Genomic DNA, 17,735 nt, shown 5'->3' on the forward strand with positions numbered 1-17,735 from the left:
CCGCAGCTATAGCTGGGCGGGGTTCGCTGGCTGGCGCCCGGCGCCTTGCCGGGTACCGGAAGCGCGGCGGAAGTTGCCGGAAGCGCCGCACTGACTAGCCGGAAGTGCGGCGCCTATGGCTGAGGGTGGGCTGGCGATGGGGCAGGGCGGGCCGGGGCCGGGGCTGGGGCTGAGGTGGGGGGCGGACGGACGGGTGTCCCTGTCCGCCATTATCTGCCAGCGGGGCCGTGCTCCTGCCTCCTTCTAACGCCTACCCTCCGCTTTCGGCCACCCGCGGGCTTCCAGGGCCTTCCGCCTTCCTCGGGGCCTTCGTGCCAGGGTTTCCCCCTCCGCAGGCCGTTTCCCCCCGGCCGGCAGCCTGTGCCTCTGCTCTGCTCCGCTCTCCCCGTGGCTGCCTTCACGTAGCCCTGGGGCTGAGGTTCGGTGAAGCCATCCCCTGTTTCCTCAGAGCGAAGAGGGGGGGGTGTCTGTGTGGGGTATTATTGCTTTGGTGTGCTCTTAAACTCCTCTTCGTTTTGCAGAATGTGATACGACTGCCTTTCATTCGGGACTCCTGCCTCTTAGGTTTTGATGGCGCACATCACCATAAATCAGTATTTGCAGCAAGTAAGCAAGTTTTTGGGTTTTTATGTGTTGGCACTGTTCAGAGTATGTGGATGTATTTTTCTTCCCTGTAAATGTGTTGCCTTGCTTAAGAAATAAATCAACCTAGAATGTGTGATGTGGTAAAGAAATATACTTCTTAAGTCTGTATTAAGTATACCGGCTGTGTGCTGAGAGCGTATACCTGGAATTTCTGAATGTACTGATATAACGGATAGAATTTATCCATAAGACCTGACGTGGTGGGATTGTGTGTGTGTGCAGTAACAAATGCAGCTCAGGGATTCAAGAAATACAGGGATTTAAGAAGTACAGAAATACACAGAGTGTGTGGCGTGGAGGATGGAGAGACAGGAGCGGGGTCACAAGGCTACCAGCTGGCCTGAACCCTCAGTGTCAAGCTTTTACTGTGGTCACTCTGACTGCTTATTTCTGAACCATGATTCAGCCAAGATCACTCAAGTCAATTGAGTGAAGGGCACAAAAAGAGAGTAATTGTTTGGCTTTCAGTCTCAAAAATGGAGCGGCTCTCTCGTCTCTGATCGGCTCTGAAAAATCAGTATCTTGTCCAGTTGACAGTCCATTTAACATTTAGTAAAAAAACTACTTCCAAAACACAAAACTGGCACTCCTTTACTTGAAAAAAACCCACCGATCTCTGAAAGAGTTTAAGCAGTTGATTTTCCCTCTTTTGCTGTTTCCCTTGCTGTTGTAGCTTAGGATTTTTCCCATTTGGTATGAGCTTTCCATGCAGCAAAAATTTTTTTTTTTTTCCTATCGGAACACAAAAAATATGACAAATAAAGCACAAGCAGTGGGAAAGTAGCTCTTAAGAAGTAATATCTAAAACTACTTCCACAACTGAAGAAATTTCCAGCTTGATGTCAGAATAAGCTGCACAGACAGATGATTTTTTACAAGGAGTTATCATTAGCAGGAAGCAGAATCAAACCATTCTCCCACAGAATATAACATTTACAGTCTTGACAGGTTTCAAAAGTATTCTATATAGATGCTAGTCTAATACCAGACATTGCCTGTGGAATGATAGCTGTGTGTTTAATCTACCTGTCTTCATTTTTAAGTGTCACTCAAAAGATTGTTTATGCCTTCACATATATGTTTGATGCCCGTAAGTCCCACTGGAATTTTAAAAAGCTTGACCAAATCTGGCTCGCAACTGCTGTTTTACAATGCTAAATCCATGTAAGTTGTTTGGGGATTCTCTGGTTTGCTCATATCCTACAAATAAGGAAAAAGCCACAATAATAGCATTCGCCCTACCTTCTCCCTGATACCTTTTTGAAAAACAGGTGTATTGAAAGTACAATATTGATTCATTCACTTTTAAACCTTTAAAAACTCACATTTGAGTTGGTATTGATGTGGATGAACAGTGGTAACAAGAAGGTGGCTTCTGTAGTCATGTGTAAATATGTTGTATGGCTGTGGCTGGATTTTACTCTGTAACGTGGCTGTTTTCTTTGGTAGGTACAAGAAGCCATTGACAGCAGAGATGGACAATTTTGTGCAGAATTGGTATCATTTAAACATCCACATGTTGCAAACCCAAGGCTACAGGTGAGAATCTGGTTTTGACCTTTCTTTTGTCTTGCTTTTGGTTTTCCTAGCTCTCTATATGGGTTCCTTTCCATTGGAGATAAACCTCAGAAATCTGTTTCACAGGCCAGAGCAGGATCCCCTTGTAGGTTTGTTTCCCTTTTCTTCTTACAAGGATATTGTGTATTTCCTTTTTTTTTCGTTGATGGCTTTTTGTGTTCCACTTTGAATTGTTTTCTGGATAGATACAGTCTTGAAAGTCCCTTCTGGCCAGGTCTACATTAGTTAGTAACGTGGCACAGTGGAAGTGACTATAAAGAGAAAACCAGTGGGTAGCAAGGGTCCAGTGTTTGTGCTATATGCATTTCAGATGCTTTTATTTAAGGTGAGCTCTAATCAGGTTCTGCAGACAGAATGCACGCTAGCCATTCGTTACACTGGATGTGATTATTAATGTAACTTAAGGTTCTGATAGATAGCAAAGGCATGTATGCATAAAACTGCCATGACAGAACGTCCATATGATGTTCTGTTTCTGGTGCATTGGATGTTCCTTTAATGTTTCGCTGATTTATTCTATACTTAGCTTCCGTCTCCAGAGGAGAAGTGTCAACAAGTTTTGGAACCACCATATGATGAAATGTTTGCAGCCCACTTAAGGTAAAGATGGACCAGGAAAGTAGTGTCAGTTGTGAGGCAGCCAGCAGGGATGGGGAAGGATATCCTTAAGTTTACTTCGTTATTTTAAAGGGCTCACATCTGAAAACTTGGTGTTTATTACTCTTACAAGTAGTGCTAGAACTGCAGGAAATAAAGACCTGCTCTTTCCTCTCTACATAAAGTTTGCTTTATGTACCTGGCGGTCATCTGCTTGCAGTCATTGACACAGCTTTGGTTTTGGTGCTTGCTGTTTCCTTTGCTCTGCATTGACAAGCTACCCAAGAAGTCAGAGTGAAATAAGCACGGGAAATAAATATTTTTAAAAGGGAATTTTAGTCATAAAAGTACACTTAAGACAGCTTTAAGACCTAAGTAATTCTGTGAGGCTTTTATTTAAAAAATTCCTGCATTAACGCATCCTTAGTTCACTTCCAGCAGTCTTGGAATTTTTTTTTATCTGTGCTAATCTCGGTGACGGTTTCAATAAGCATTAGCATATTACAGTTGATACTGTACATATTATAGAAGCAAATCCCCATTCATCTCTCAGATCAGTTTTCTACAATTATCAAGCTTAGCGCTGTGTTAAAATACTTGTGCCATTTTGTTAGGAGCGTTTCTAATCGTATTTCTGTGTCTCTTTTAAATAAACTGTAAAGCTCTGTGCCTGTTAAGAGGCAAAAAGAAGTATTTGTCTTGCGTATATGGTATTTTCTGATGCACTAATGCACCTTTTCTTTGACAGGTGTACTTATGCTGTCGGAAATCATGACTTTATAGAAGCATACAAGTGCCAAACAGTTATCGTCCAATATCCTTTTCCATAAATCTTGTACATTGTTTTCAGATTAACTATATGTCTTCTTGTAGAACAAGTTATCTTTACCCCTTTTAAAATCTAATAGAATGTGGTCTGCTTCCAAATACACTTCAGCTATTTAGGTTCCTAAGCAAGCAAATCCAGATACGCTCTTCTCCTTTCAACTTTCGGTAGGACTAAGAAGGAAGAGAAACCAGGAAAAATAGAAAATTTAAATTCTAAAATGGAAAATTAATTTCTTGTAGAGTATAGGAAACCCTAAAATCATTAACATACCTCCCAGTTTGTACTTCATTAGAGGGGAAGATGCTGTTAAAGCAAGCTGCTATCTTATCTCTACGTGGCCAGTGTTTCTTACTGTCACACCAAGGAGTGTGTGGCTGTGCTCATGTTCTTCCCTGCTGCGTCTTTGCATCCTGACTCCTCATCTGCTTGCTGCTTTATTGGTTTCTACCCTTTCACGTAGTAGTATATGGTACCATTCAACTGCTGTTTTTTAAATCTCTGCTTCATTTCATAGCATTTTAAATTCTCCTATATACAATACATCTTTCCTGCGAGCATTTCAGGCACATAAAGAAGAAAACTGGTAAGTGCATCATAGAGAGCTGCTAGAAACTAGACTCTCATCTTTCCCTTGTATAATACCATAATCATCAAACTAAAATTATGCTTATATTTTTTATTTATCCTCAGCGATACTTAAATGCAGCCTAATTGGTTTTGCTGCCTGTTTGAGTGTTTAGGTCCAAAAGTGTGAAAAGTCAACATCTGAGCTTAATTACGTAGAATTGTCCATAAGTAAAGGTGAAGAATTTATTCAAAGTGAGATGCTATTTTATTAAAGCCACAGTAAAAAAAGTTTCAGAATTAATTCTTCCTCCAGTGTAGGACTCCTGAAATGCTGAGGTCTTGAAGACCTTTCTTTTTAAAAAGTACATCCTTCTGTATTTAAAGTTTAATGTATATTTTTCTAGCTTTATGACCAACTAGCAAAAAAAAAATAAAAGGCTTGTTTCTCGTGTCTTGCTTATGGCATGATTTGCACATACTAAGTATACTATGTTTTACTTTTCCAGGGCTTTACCTATCATGTATGCTGTAGCCCTTGATCTTCGAATTTTTGCTAATAATGTAAGTAGATCTGATTAACAGCCTCATTATTTTCATCTGTTAAGAGTTTCCCTGGTGGAAATCTTTTAGACTTTATTACATAGCCTAATTTTGCTCATCCTTATTGTTTAGGATTTTGTTGACACACTAAATTCATCCAGTCCTATTGAAAAACTTGCGTTGCTTAGTCTGCCCACCTCCCATTTGCAGCTTGGACTAGAGAGGTTCTGAGGACCTGCATGCAACTCACAGCAGTTGCTTAGAGCATATGAAGTGATTAAGTACTGTCTTTATAGAGTAGCCTGGTGGCACAACTCACTATTTCCATGTGTTTTCCTTGGGATTTGGTGGAGATCTTTATAAGGGTGGAGATATCCCAGACAACTGAGCTAGTCTAACCACTCACCACATCTGAAGAGGGAAGTTTCTGCCTCCTTTCCCCTCTTCCAGCTGTGTGTACTGCTCTTGATGCTCGTTGGAGCCCCTGCTGAGCCCACACAACTGCTGACGAGCAAAAAAAACCCCAAATTTACATTCTTTTTCTCAGGCTAGTGAATTGAAGTAGCTTGTGTAGGGATCTGTTGAGAACTGCTAGGCCAGGGTAAGTGGCAGGATCGTGACCTTGCTCCTAGTCACTTGAACTCTGGCTTCACCTCTTCAGGTAAAGTTAGATTAGAGTTTGACAATACGCGGTATTTTCAGTGTTTGTCCTCTCAACACTTTCTTGTGCCCACCCACCCACAAAACAATGCATTTGACATGCTTGCACAGATAATATTTTGTGTGTGTGTGTGCCTGCTCTGTAACAAGTCTCGATTCTCAGTCTGAAAGGCAATTTCGTATATCTGAGATGCAGGAGAAAGGGAAAAGTTGGATCAGTCACACTCTAAGTGTTTGAACTCTGTCTTCTAACCTTAGTATACGCAAAGAATGCGGATACAGAGAAGACTTCTGCAGCAAAGGATGCATTTCCATTTCTTTTCCTTATGTTTCAGCTAGTGAGAATGCAAGCATTCTAATAAAACTTTTAAGAAAGCACATAGTAAATACCTACTCGCTCTTCCCCCCCCCCCCCCCCTTTATTAAGTTCTGCATTAATCAGTGCATGGATCTTTCCCATGTATTGGCAACTCCTTTTTTTTTTTTTTCTCTTGCCACTGTAACATATGTTTTCTATTTCTTCTGAAAGTCCCAGGTCCTAGTAGTGTGTGTTACTACTAGAAAATGTTGAATATGGTTTAGAAATAAAATCTAGCTTTTGTGGCTGTGGAGAGGAGCTTAATTATAAATTCTAAAACTCAAACTCCATAATTGGGGGGGAATCATTTTAGTTTGCTTTTGTTCAAAAGACATTTTTTTGCCAGACTGTTGGTCTTTGAAAGCTTCAGTAGAAGTGTTAATGCTCCAATTCAGCTATCAGATGATCCTGAATTTAGGTTTCTGAGAGCTGCATTAAGCTTAGTGGTGCTAAAGGTAATAGTGGTCAGTGCTATTTTCAAAGGACTGTCCTCCTGTGCATTTGGTTTGGTACATGTTCAGGAGCCTCTCCTAGTGTTTTCTTTTATTCTGTGAGCTTGCCTGCCTTCTAGATTTGGTGGATAGCAGGCATGACAAACCTATTGCTATAATACTTTATAAAATGCTGTATTAAGGAACTGTTTGCAACCCAGCAAACCAGGATGTAGAATTACGTATTGTTTCTTGCTGTGTAATGATAGGCAGATCAACAGCTAGTGAAGAAAGGGAAAAGCAAAGTTGGTGACATGTTGGAAAAAGCAGCAGAACTGCTGATGAGCTGTTTTCGAGTCTGTGCCAGTGACACGTAAGTGAAAGATCCTCTATAGAACTTGCACTATTAAATTGTTAAGAACTTAATAAACTTTACATAATATTTTCCTGCTTACTAAGACCATATCTGGGTAAGAATGAACACTTCTGAGGCTTGTTTCCTCTCATTTATAGTCTGTTCTCTCGTGACTATTAACTAGAGCTGGAGAGGCCTTCCTTGAGGTTTAACATTCCTAGCAGATGTTGTTGGGAGGGACTGATTATGTCCCTGTTTGTCAGGAAAGATCATTAACACTTTTGTGCCCTGTTCAGTTGTGAAGTTTGCTTCATTATGATTAGATGGAAAAGAAGTGACTCTTTGGTTTCCAGTCTTAGCAATTTTAACACATCCAAAGTGCAGAAGATGCTTTTTTTTTCCCCTATCTTTCTTTCACCTTGAATATTATAAGCAACTGCTATGCTAGTGTAAGTGTTACCTACAGACTGGAGTGAGGACGTTGATGCACATGAATGATATTTTGCGTGACGTCTTTTCATTATGTTGAGAAGAAATGTAGCAGTGCTGTTTAAGATGGGAACACATGTTCTGTTTTGACAGTGCTGGTATGGTTTAAGTCGAGGAGTTTGGCCTTGACTTTTATTTTCAGACACCTGTTTTTACGCTAAAAATCAAAAAAATATCTATGGAGGGAATTTACTATAAGGACGAAGTCATTATTTTTCTTTCAATGTTCAGTACTAGTAGGTTTTTTTTCTTTCTTCTTTTCTCATGACAGTCGAGCAGGCATTGAAGATTCCAAAAAGTGGGGCATGTTGTTTCTCGTGAATCAGCTGTTTAAAATTTATTTTAAGGTAGGGTTCAAGTCTGGTAAGCTGTATTTTGTATTTCATATTCTATGTCAAACCCACCCTTTTTGTATGATACTATCTATCTACACTGAGTAAAATGCAATTAATCTTTTTTTAACAGATCAACAAGCTTCATCTATGTAAGCCCTTAATTAGAGCAATTGACAGCTCAAATCTGAAGGACGAATACAGTATGGCACAGCGTGTTACATACAGATACTATGTTGGGCGCAAAGCCATGTTTGACAGTGACTTTAAGCAAGGTACTGTGTGCCAGTGAGACAGATTTAAAGTCTTGCTGCTTGGTGTGAAATCTGGCTGATGTCGTATGTGTGTGACTCAAAATGGGTGTAGAAGGTACAGTTGTGTTTGCATTGATCAAAGGAAAAGTCATGCTGAAAGATCCAAGGGCCACAGGCTGAGTCAGATCAGAGATGAGATTACGTGACACTTCTAATTGTAGTGTATGCCCAGTTTTAAAATACTGGTGTCAGTGAAGTTCTCTATAGTCTTACGCATTATGTGTGTGCATAATAAAATGTATGAGCATCCAAAAGAATAGGTTTGTACAAGGTTTCACAAAGGAGGCTTTGCGACTCTCTTGTCCTCTTCAAGTTGCTGTATGCCACGTAGGAAATCTTCAGCAAACTGTACTGTAGAATTAGTTTCTCAGTGCTTTGATTTTGGGAGATGTAGAAACTGCATTTCTGAGGTTTCTAACAGAGTCAGTAATAGAAATGCTTCTAGAGCTAAGGTGTACAACTTTCATCAATAACTGAAACCCCTGACCAAAATCTATTCTGGAGCCGGTTTTGTTACTTTAAACAGCATCTTCTGCCTGTCAAGCTTGTCATTTTTCTCTCGGTGAAAACTGATGAGAGCTTTTCATGTTGTTATGCTGTGTGATCTCACTGGCATGTTTCTGCAGCTAGCAGATGCGCACATCACATGCGGCTTGCATCCACTGAAGAACCTAATCTGTGAATTTAGAAAATAGTTCTGTTTCATCAGCTCTCCTTGAGATTCTCCCCTCTTGTAATAGTAGCACAATCATAATACTGAAATGAGCTGAAAATTCCAATATTGCTTGTAACTGTTACCTCTGACATCTAGACCTTGACAAGTTTTCTTTGACTTTCTGAAGGAGGACTTATTTTTCTGGTAATACTTTGTATTTTGTGTGAATCTGCAATAATTCTGACAGGATTTTTCTTAGTGTGTTTTGATTGGTATGATTCTTTTTTATATTATTTCAAATATCATGTGTTGAAGCTAGAGATGGACATTGAGCACAAAATTACAGAATTTGGGTTACAGTTTTAATCCGTTTTGTGTTGTTGACTCATGTTACTAGCACTTTTATTTGTGTCTGCAGCTGAAGAGTATCTGTCATTTGCCTTTGAGCACTGTCACCGCTCAAGCCAGAAGAACAAAAGAATGATTTTGATCTACCTGCTGCCAGTAAAAATGTTGTTGGTGAGTAGATGTTACTCTTCTAAATAATTTGGGGGGGGGGGGGAGCAGATAACCAAACTGATGCTCATTATTGTTCTTGTTTTTCCCTTACTGGAATTTAGAGGCTATCTGTGCCTGACCCCCATAAGAGCCAGCATATGCACGCTTCGTGTGTGAGAACAAAAAATGTTGAATTGTCGTTTATAGCAACACAGGAAGGGAGAAAGGGGGGAACAAACAAAAACCCCACCCTCCTTTCTCCCTACCTTCCTCCCACCCCTGGTAAAAGTGCAACCTGAGATTACTTCTTTAATAAAGAGTTCTTTGGAGAAGCACTTAACAGTGTAACTTGTGTCATGTAGCAGAGTGCCTGTCCGGCCATCAGCTGCACAGATGGGCCAGGAGATGTGCGGATTCCCTAGTACAAATCTGTCTGCTGCTTTCACCTGGTGGAGGGAAGGAGGATGTGCAAACAGATGGCTGAAGACTGTTGAGGGGAGTTTGCCACAGGAGGGAAAGGATGCCTGTCTTTGGGTTTTCTGTTTGCACCTTGTACATTTGCCTGTTCGAGGCAAGTCAGAAGGGTCATGAAGTAGAGCATTTTGGTTTTGAACAAATCAATAAAGACTGGTTACTGTTTGATCATTTCATCTTTCTATTAAAAGAACTAAGCTCATCTCTGCTTCTTGTTCCTGTCCTTTCCCATGTGCTGTGCTAGCATTTGTGTATCCCTGAGTTAGTGGGATTATGCTAACAATTAATTCAGTGTAACTGAGGGCACAAGAACTAGATTTTAGAGTTTCCTGTTCCTGGCCCTATTACCAACGTTTACCCGTGGAGAATGCTGTTACCACCTGCTTCTGTGAGTTGCCATGTCCCACCTTTGCCCCAGCCTGTTGATGACCATCCTTCCTTTTCCCGTTCAGTGCTCCCTTTCCAGTCCCTTGCAGTGTCAAGTGGGTAAAGGAGAAGCATAGTGAGTATGGTAATTGGCTTCTGGGTTTCATTTTTTATTTATTGACTTTCTTACTGGTTGTCTTCAGATCAATCAATGGTCAGGTTGACAAAGGAAAACTTAAGTCTTCCTAAAAACTTTGCCCCAGTCCTGACTGGGTGCCTTAAACTGATGGGTCCGTTAGCGCCTAAAATTACTGTGGTGTTTCTGGAGCAGTTCTAGTGTACAAGAGGCACTAAAGAAACTAGATAAAGGTCATTGTTTTTTACAGTTGCTTGTTTTTAATCAGAGCCCAAACATTAACACTAACTTTAAACTGTACTAAAATAGCTTGGATGTTGTTTTTTTATTCCTAGCAGCTCTCAGTAAACATGCAGCTGAGTTCTGCTCTCAGCTAATCCTCCAACCAGGAAAGGGGTTACCAACAGCATAGCATGATGGTAACTAAATTTAAAGTCTGACCCAAGTCAATGTGCAATCTGATCTCTGCTGTGCAGGGGGAAACAAACAAAGTTTCTTTTTGATAGTATAGGTGGTTCAGTCTTACCTGATCTAGGAATGAGAATGAATTTTGTTTCTTTAAATTTAAACATTCTTTCTTTTTTTGTTTGTTTTGTTTTTTGAGAGGACATTTTTATTTCCATAGGAAGGCATAGTGAAGAAAAAATCTGGTACAGACTGAGCTAGCACTTGACAGTGCTGAAGCACCACTTGTATTATTAGTAATGCTTGGGATTCCTGCGGTTCTTCTGTTTGCTGATCAGATCGTACAGCCACGACATAAAATTTGGATCTGCCTAGGCCTCATGTCACAGGATCTTAATTTTACAAGTTTGATAACTGTTCCCCAACATGAAGAAATACTCAATAGGCTCCCTAAACCATGATACATAGTGCGTTGAGCTACAAGGTGTTTGGCAGGGCAAAGGGAGTTTTCTTACAAATACTTTTATTCACCTCTTATTCTGTAGCAAAAAAAAAAAGTGGTTAAACATTTGTCTTTTTCTCTAACAAACGTTTTTATAGCTTACTAGATTATGTTTAAAAGGCATTTGACTTTACCCTGGAAAACTTGGAAACTGTTTATTTTTCAGGGCCATATGCCAACGGTTCAGCTCTTAAAAAAGTATGACCTTATGCAGTTTGCTGAAGTAACAAAGGCTGTGAGGTATGATTATTGTTTTATTGCGTTGTGTGTTAGTTCAAAAAGTATTAAGTAAAACGTATTTATTTGGGATGATTGAGGAAGACAGGGGAGGGATGTTCCTACCAAGGCAGACAATTTCTTTTCTCATTTGGATGAGACCTTCTCACGTTTTCATTTCTTCATCCTTGTAGTGAAGGCAATCTTCTCCTACTGAATGATGCTCTGACAAAGCATGAGACCTTCTTTATTCGATGTGGAATCTTTCTTATCCTTGAGAAGCTGAAAATCATCACGTACAGAAATCTCTTTAAAAAAGTGTAAGCATAACAAAACCTACGTTTTTGCAAAAGATTTAATATGGTTTCACCTAGGACTGAGATGGAAATGTATATGCTCCTTAGTTCTCTCTGAGAGACCTGAATTCCTGTTAAAGTGAATTTATTGTAGAAAGGCCATTTTCCTAAGAACCAGAATTTTTAAGTGATTGTTTCTCAATAACAGATTTTTTCCTGTTGTTTCTTTCAGATACTTACTACTCAAAACCCATCAGCTATCTCTAGATGCCTTTCTCTTTGCCCTGAAATTCATGCAAGTAGATGATGTTGATATTGATGAAGTCCAGTGCATTTTAGCTAACCTTATATATATGGTATGTGCTGACCGCTTGTTGTCTGGTCCTTCCAGACTTCAGACAGTAAAAAATATTAGGTAGAGAATAAGAGTTTATAACAAAAAACATATCAGTAATCCCAGGTTTTCTTGTGTAAAAAAGTTGATTCACTTGTGCCAAAGTGAAATGCTTTCAGTTGCCCTGAGGTCTTCCTCTAGTTCCTGCCTCCTTTGCAGGAATCAGTTAAAATTGAATTTTACGTTACAAATCCAGTACTTACTTACATTTCTATGTATGCATAAATACTGGTTTAAAAATACAAAAATTGTTACTGGGACCAAAAGGGATTTGTTCTTCTGCATTTGAAGTAGGAGACTCTTGACATTCTAACACTAGAAGAAATTAAAATCAGATTTCTTTGGTTTTGTTTCACACTGTCTTTTACTCAAAGTGGATCTCAACTACTCATGAACAGATAAAGGCTTGAAATCTAGAGGTTTCTAATAAATCGGAGGTTTTGGAGCAGCATTGAAGTGCTAGCAAGAAAATGAACCACTTCTCTGTTTCTGAAACAGATTATTTGGTGTAGTCTAGGAGTAATGGAGGGTGGGATTAGGTCACTGGAAGATTTCTTTCAGTGTACCACGCTATGTCTGAAAAGGAAGTACTATGTCATTTAGTTTATTAGGTATGGAATAGCGATTAATTAAAATCCTAGTTTTAAAGTGAGCAAGAGTAAATTTAGAAACTTCTGTAGAGCTCTGTCTCTTCAAGGTAAATGTGAGCAGACCAGTAGGGACCCTGGCAACAGGCGCTCAGCCTGACAGCACCGTTACTACGCGAACATGGTTATGGTTCCAGCTTTCTGCTTACTCTGTGAGTTGACCTGCTTACATAAATTGGATCCTTATAGATACTAAGTACAGTAGTGCAGTGGTGATTGAGTATACACACATAGCTTTGCTTGATGTAGTCTGAAGACAGCTGAGGTTATAGGCGTTGTGTTACCACACAGTAACTTCCAGTACTAACACTGTCTTTCTCTCCTTCTCCCAGGGTCACATTAAAGGCTATATATCTCATCAGCATCAAAAGCTTGTGGTCAGTAAGCAGAACCCATTTCCTCCGCTGTCAACAGTGTGTTGAGTATTGCATCTTATCCATGCAAGTACTTTTCAGATACTCGGCTTGCCCAGTGGAGCTGCTCGTAATCACCCTGAGAACATTGTAAATGACCTGGTTCATGTCCAGGACTGGAATACCGGGAACTGTTTGTGGCTCCTTTCCCAGAATGACCAAGGCTGCCAGTGTTACAAAGTGCGTTGGAATGAAATGCTAACTTTTCAATGATAGTTTCCCCAGGCTTTCTAGATCATTCAAAGTTTTTCATGAGGAAGAAAAGCAAAGCATTCCAAATCCCTTCCAAACTACTTACAAGCTTTTATAAAGTACTTTGTGTTACTATTTCTGCATTTATCTTTCAGAGGGAAGTATCATCCTTTGTTACTTGTGTTAATCCATTCTTCAGAATGGAAATGATGTTTTCTTTCATGGTTTCTGGTTTTTTTTAAGCCTTTTCAATTATCTTGCTGGTATTGAATACTCTCTTCAAGCTTTCTCTAAAAACTAGAGAAGAGGTTGGCACAAAAAGCTTTACTGTGTCACAGAACTTATACTGTGTCACAGAACTTAGGGTTCAAGTAAATGTGGGATTTTTATCTGTAGGTGCCCACAGATGGGTTTGGGTTTTTTTAATTCTGGTAATATTCTGTTTCATTTTTGTTATGATGAACAAAAGCTTATCTAAGTAACTTACCCATACTTGTTTTATTCTGCTTCTGGGGAAGACACTGCCACTGGATCCATTATTTTAAGTGTTACCACCTTGGGGGTTTTGTTTGTTTGGGGGTGGTACAATGTAACTTTGTCCTTAGTGATGGGATGGTAGTTCTGGGAGTTTTAAATTATTTTTAAAGGAAATAAAACATTTCTTTCCCCTCTTTGAGAGTTTGGTTTTATTTTACCCACTAACTGACATGGACATGATTCATAAGGGAAAACACAGGTACCATGTATGAAGGGAAGCATTTTTTAGTGTGATGAGAGTGTCAAGTCCTACATCAACATAGGTGTTTAAAGGCTTGGAGTTCCCCTGGTCTTCATAAGTTTTACTTATATGGATGCTGAAATAAGAAGATGAATTTGCTGAATCAAACCTCAGGGTAACAAGAGTTAGAGAGACTCATTTTCTTCTAGCAACATTTAAAATCCCAGAAAAACAGCAATGCTTTTTGAGTTTTAGAAACTTAAAAGTTCAGTCAGTTTTTAGTAAAATAACTAGATTTACCGCATCATGACTTTCACAGTACTGTGTGTCAGCAGAAGAAGGAGAGACAGATGCGTTTTTCTGTATGAATTGGAGTTATATACATATCATTGTTGCAACTTCCATTGCTGCAAGTCATGACAGAGTCAAATGGGTGTACTAGCTGCATCAAGGTGTTTCCTTGCAGTGATTGGTAGGGGTTTAGTGCTGGAGGGTTGGTTGTGTTTGTGTCTTATTTCATTTTTTGTTTAAACCATATCGTATACCTCGCGGTGTTAGTGAATAGGAATGTTTCCCAGTCAGTGTCTTCTAGCGGCCAAGATCCCAGGATACCAGTTAGAAACCAAGTGCCCTTATACGCGGTAGCTAAAAAGCTTCCTCCAGCCAGTCGTTTGTCTACAGGCTTCTGGAGGTGTCCACAAAACTGCCTGTTTGTGAGGCTTATGTTGAGTATTTGTTTGCAGTCCTCAGCAGGAAGGTATGAAACCTGCAACTCATCACCTTGAAGTTCATTGCCTTCCATTCTCCAGCCACTGACCATACCAGCCAATTTTGGAATTAAAATGTGTTCTGCAAAGTCTCTTTCAGGGGTGCACACAGGAAGCTGGTGGTTGTTGCACTCAACATGCTCTTGGAGTTGTAGCAATGCAATGTTGTTCTCACCGGTGTCTTCATCATAACGGATGTGTATGTGTTTCTTGCTAACTTGCATTGTCTTCTCAGTTCCACTTGTTCCATTAGGCCCTGTGAAGCAATGACATTTCACTGCTCTTAGGAAGAATTTATCAGAGACCTGAAAACTGCATGCAAACTGCCCAATCATGCTGAGAAATACATGCAGTAGAGAAACTAAAGGTGCTCTTTCTTGAAACGGCTGCAGTAAAGGTAAACTAGGAATGATATATTGACAGCTTTTTAATGCTGTGTAGAAGCATGCGTAATTTCAGAGAGAAGGACAAATACCCAACAAGAGAAGTGAATTTTGGCATGAAACAAAAGCTGCCTCTAAATCCACCTGCTTTAGCTTATCCCTAGCACGTGCTGAGTTCTGAGTTGCATTCAAGAGGCAATTGTGTCTCAGCTTGGCTTGTAGGGGGGTATGGGGCAGCTGTAGTTCTAGTTCAAGATACTTAACTGAGATGCTTAAATGAGATGACAGCAGATTTGTTTCCTTTAACAATATTTTTTATGCAACAAAAATTTTAGTAAGCTTTTTTTAAAATTAGCTTGTCAATACTAAAATGTGCTGCAACAAGAGAAAATGTGTTTGATCACCTACCAGCACCAACCCTGATTTCGAAATGGCTGTGCAGAAGGGCGCATTCTGCTGTAGTCACTACAAAGTTACTTTTCAGCAGCACTCCTCCGCAGAAGCCCTTTCCTTCTGAGTTCAGCAGCAGGACCTAAGAAAATGCAAAAAGACGATAGATAGCACTGTCCATGTGAGGCTGAGTGATGGGTTTCATGAGTTGCTAGAAATACCTGCCAAGGAAATCGCTCATCACGTTTCTTCCTGGTTTCACTTAACAGATTATCACTGTCTTGAAGTCTGCCGCATGCACATTGATCTAGCAAATGAATTAAAAAAAAAAAATCAAAACCTCGTGTATCATTTCAAGACAGCTAATAACCTGCAAATACCTTGTTGCTTCCACCTTGACTTTGGGGTTTTGTTTTTGCACCAAGGAAAAGGAGAAGGATAATTTCTCAGCTAGTGAAAATTGGAATAATTCACTTGGCATCTGTAGTCTAATAGCTTAGTGATGGCACTGAACATTTTGGGTCATTGCATTAGGCTTGTGGTGACCAGATTTCACTGTGTCTGTAACTAATGAAATGAGGCTTCCTCATTGTCCTGGTTTCAGCTCGGCTAATTTTCTTTCTAGTAGCTGCTATAGCTTTACATTTTGCATTTAGTATGAGAAGAATGTTGATAACACACTGATGTTTTCAGTTGTTGCTCAGTAGGGTTTAGACTAAGTCAGTCAAGGATTTTTCAGCTTCTGATGCCCAGCCAGCAAGAAGGCTGGAGGGGCACAAGGAGTATTCCATACCATGTGACATCATGCCCAGTATATAAACTGGAGGGAGTTGGCCTGGAGGGGGATCACTGCTCAGGAACTAACTGGGCATCAGGCAGTGAGGGGTGAGCAACTGCATTGTGCATCACTTGTTTTGTATATTCCAATCCTTTTATTATTATTGTCATTTTTATTATTGTTGTTATTATCATTATTAGTTTCTTTCTTTCTGTTCTATTAAACTGTTCTTATCTCAACCCACGAGTTTTAGGGTTTTTTTCCCCCCAATTCTCTCCCCCATCCCACTGGGTAGGGGGAAGTGAGTGGGTGGCTGTGTGGTGCTTAGTTACCGGCTGGGGTTAAACCACGACACTCATCTTTGTATCCTGTATCCAAATTGTGCCAAATACCTGATAGCCGTGGCCTGATCTGGACAAGGTAAATCCTCGTTAAAGCTATTACTCTAGGGATGCGCATGCCTTTCTGTTCGGGTTCGAACAGCACACATGCTTTTCACATGGATCCCCCAGTTATCTGCGTTTATCACACTTGTCTTGGGTCACGCAAACTGGGTTCTGCTCAGGTGGAGCTAAACCAGAAGGCACCCTCCAGGAGCACACATAACATACTCTCACAGCTAATGGGTGCTTAGTCCACAGGACCAAACTAGAGCTAGACTGAAGCAAAGGCCACCTGAAATGTGCACTGAGTGTGGACATCGAGCCTTCATCACCAAAAGCATGGCTCTACAGCTCAATTCCTATTCTGCTAATATACGTAGTGCTAATATAGACAAGGGCCTAAGTATAATACTGTGGTTTTAGTAGACCTAGTTTTTAAGGGGATGAGATTTAATGAGATACCTAGTATGAGATTGAAAAAATGAAGAGGGTTACTGCTTCAAACTAATCAATATGGCAGCAAACATTGCCCTTCATTTATCAGACCATCAGATGCCTGATCGGAATCAATTGAACCTCATTCCTGAACAGACAGGTCTTCAGCGGAGTTACTCTCTACTGGGCACAGGAGTGGAAAACTTGGCCCTGTGAGTGATTTGGGGGATGATGCAAGTTGCTTCTGCAGACACATGTTTAAAAGTTCAAATATCACTTCTTTTACCACTGCTTTGGCATCTTGGGTGGTGGTCCCTAGGTTTCTCCTTTTTCTGCCCAGTTTGGATGGTCAGTAATATTCTCATCGCTTGAACCTCCAAGCAGGCTGCTGGCATCTGGATATCAGGTGGTGGCCTGCCCACCCCAGCACTGAGCCTGTGCCCCCTGTACGTCCGTGCTCACACCTACCTAATGCGATGCACTGTTTTTTGTCCTTCCCGAGCTCGTAGCCATCAGCACAGGAACAGCGGTAGGAATTACTTCCCGGGTAGCAGAAATGGTCACATCCTTCCTTTGCTTGGTGGCGACATTCGTTTTTAGCTAAACAGAACAAGTGGAGGAAAAGCATTTGGAACACTTCAGCTGGAGTATTCTTGCATAGCTTGAGTCCTCTTTACTAAGCGTTTTATTTTTACTTGCTTTGTGTGGAGGTGGATAAGGACCCTGGCTTGGTATTATTTCCCACCACATTGTTTTTCCCCTTGTTAAGCAGAAATTGGAGGCAGCTGAGTCTCTGCAGCATCCACAGACTTGTTGCAAACTGTGTTCACGCTGCACCTCCCCGCACCAGACTGTCTGCACCGCTGAGTTTTGGGGAGCATTAGCCAAGGGTCAAACTAGGCCTTCCATGTGAATCCATGGAAGGGTGCCATGGGGTTTTTTTCTGCTCTCTTAAACAAAACATGTAAGTATTGGCAGCAGGGAAAACTGTT

General features: G+C 40.5%; 2 protein-coding genes across 4 annotated transcripts in view; one reads left to right on the forward strand and one right to left on the reverse strand.

Annotated features, from left to right (window-relative positions):
• Window positions 1-13,560, forward strand: PCID2 (PCI domain containing 2). 2 transcript variants are annotated; one of them, XM_052773554.1, is made up of 15 exons: window positions 1-125; window positions 522-606; window positions 2,095-2,184; window positions 2,750-2,823; window positions 3,569-3,634; window positions 4,191-4,232; window positions 4,723-4,777; window positions 6,475-6,578; window positions 7,321-7,396; window positions 7,515-7,656; window positions 8,769-8,869; window positions 10,898-10,971; window positions 11,142-11,267; window positions 11,476-11,599; window positions 12,617-13,560. In XM_052773554.1, exons 2-15 carry the CDS (start codon window positions 571-573, stop codon window positions 12,704-12,706), a joined length of 1,200 nt encoding a protein of 399 aa, XP_052629514.1. In that variant the 5' UTR covers window positions 1-125; window positions 522-570; the 3' UTR covers window positions 12,707-13,560. The 2 variants fall into 2 exon arrangements, with proteins under 2 accessions (XP_052629514.1, XP_052629515.1); XM_052773555.1 differs by lacking the exon at window positions 1-125 and adding an exon at window positions 167-418.
• Window positions 13,559-17,735, reverse strand: part of PROZ (protein Z, vitamin K dependent plasma glycoprotein) — a 19,970-nt gene continuing 15,793 nt past the window's right edge. For both annotated transcript variants that reach the window (XM_052773553.1, XM_052773552.1), the window contains exons 5-8: window positions 17,212-17,343; window positions 15,369-15,454; window positions 15,166-15,289; window positions 13,559-14,630 (exon numbers count right to left, since the gene is read on the reverse strand). In XM_052773553.1, coding sequence (XP_052629513.1) covers window positions 14,119-14,630; window positions 15,166-15,289; window positions 15,369-15,454; window positions 17,212-17,343 — 854 coding nt within the window. In that variant the 3' untranslated portion in view covers window positions 13,559-14,118. The remainder of the gene's footprint in view (window positions 14,631-15,165; window positions 15,290-15,368; window positions 15,455-17,211; window positions 17,344-17,735) is intronic.

Source organism: Harpia harpyja, chromosome 22 (assembly GCF_026419915.1).
Source record: "Harpia harpyja isolate bHarHar1 chromosome 22, bHarHar1 primary haplotype, whole genome shotgun sequence".
In the NCBI taxonomy this organism is placed as follows: Eukaryota; Metazoa; Chordata; class Aves; order Accipitriformes; family Accipitridae; genus Harpia; species Harpia harpyja.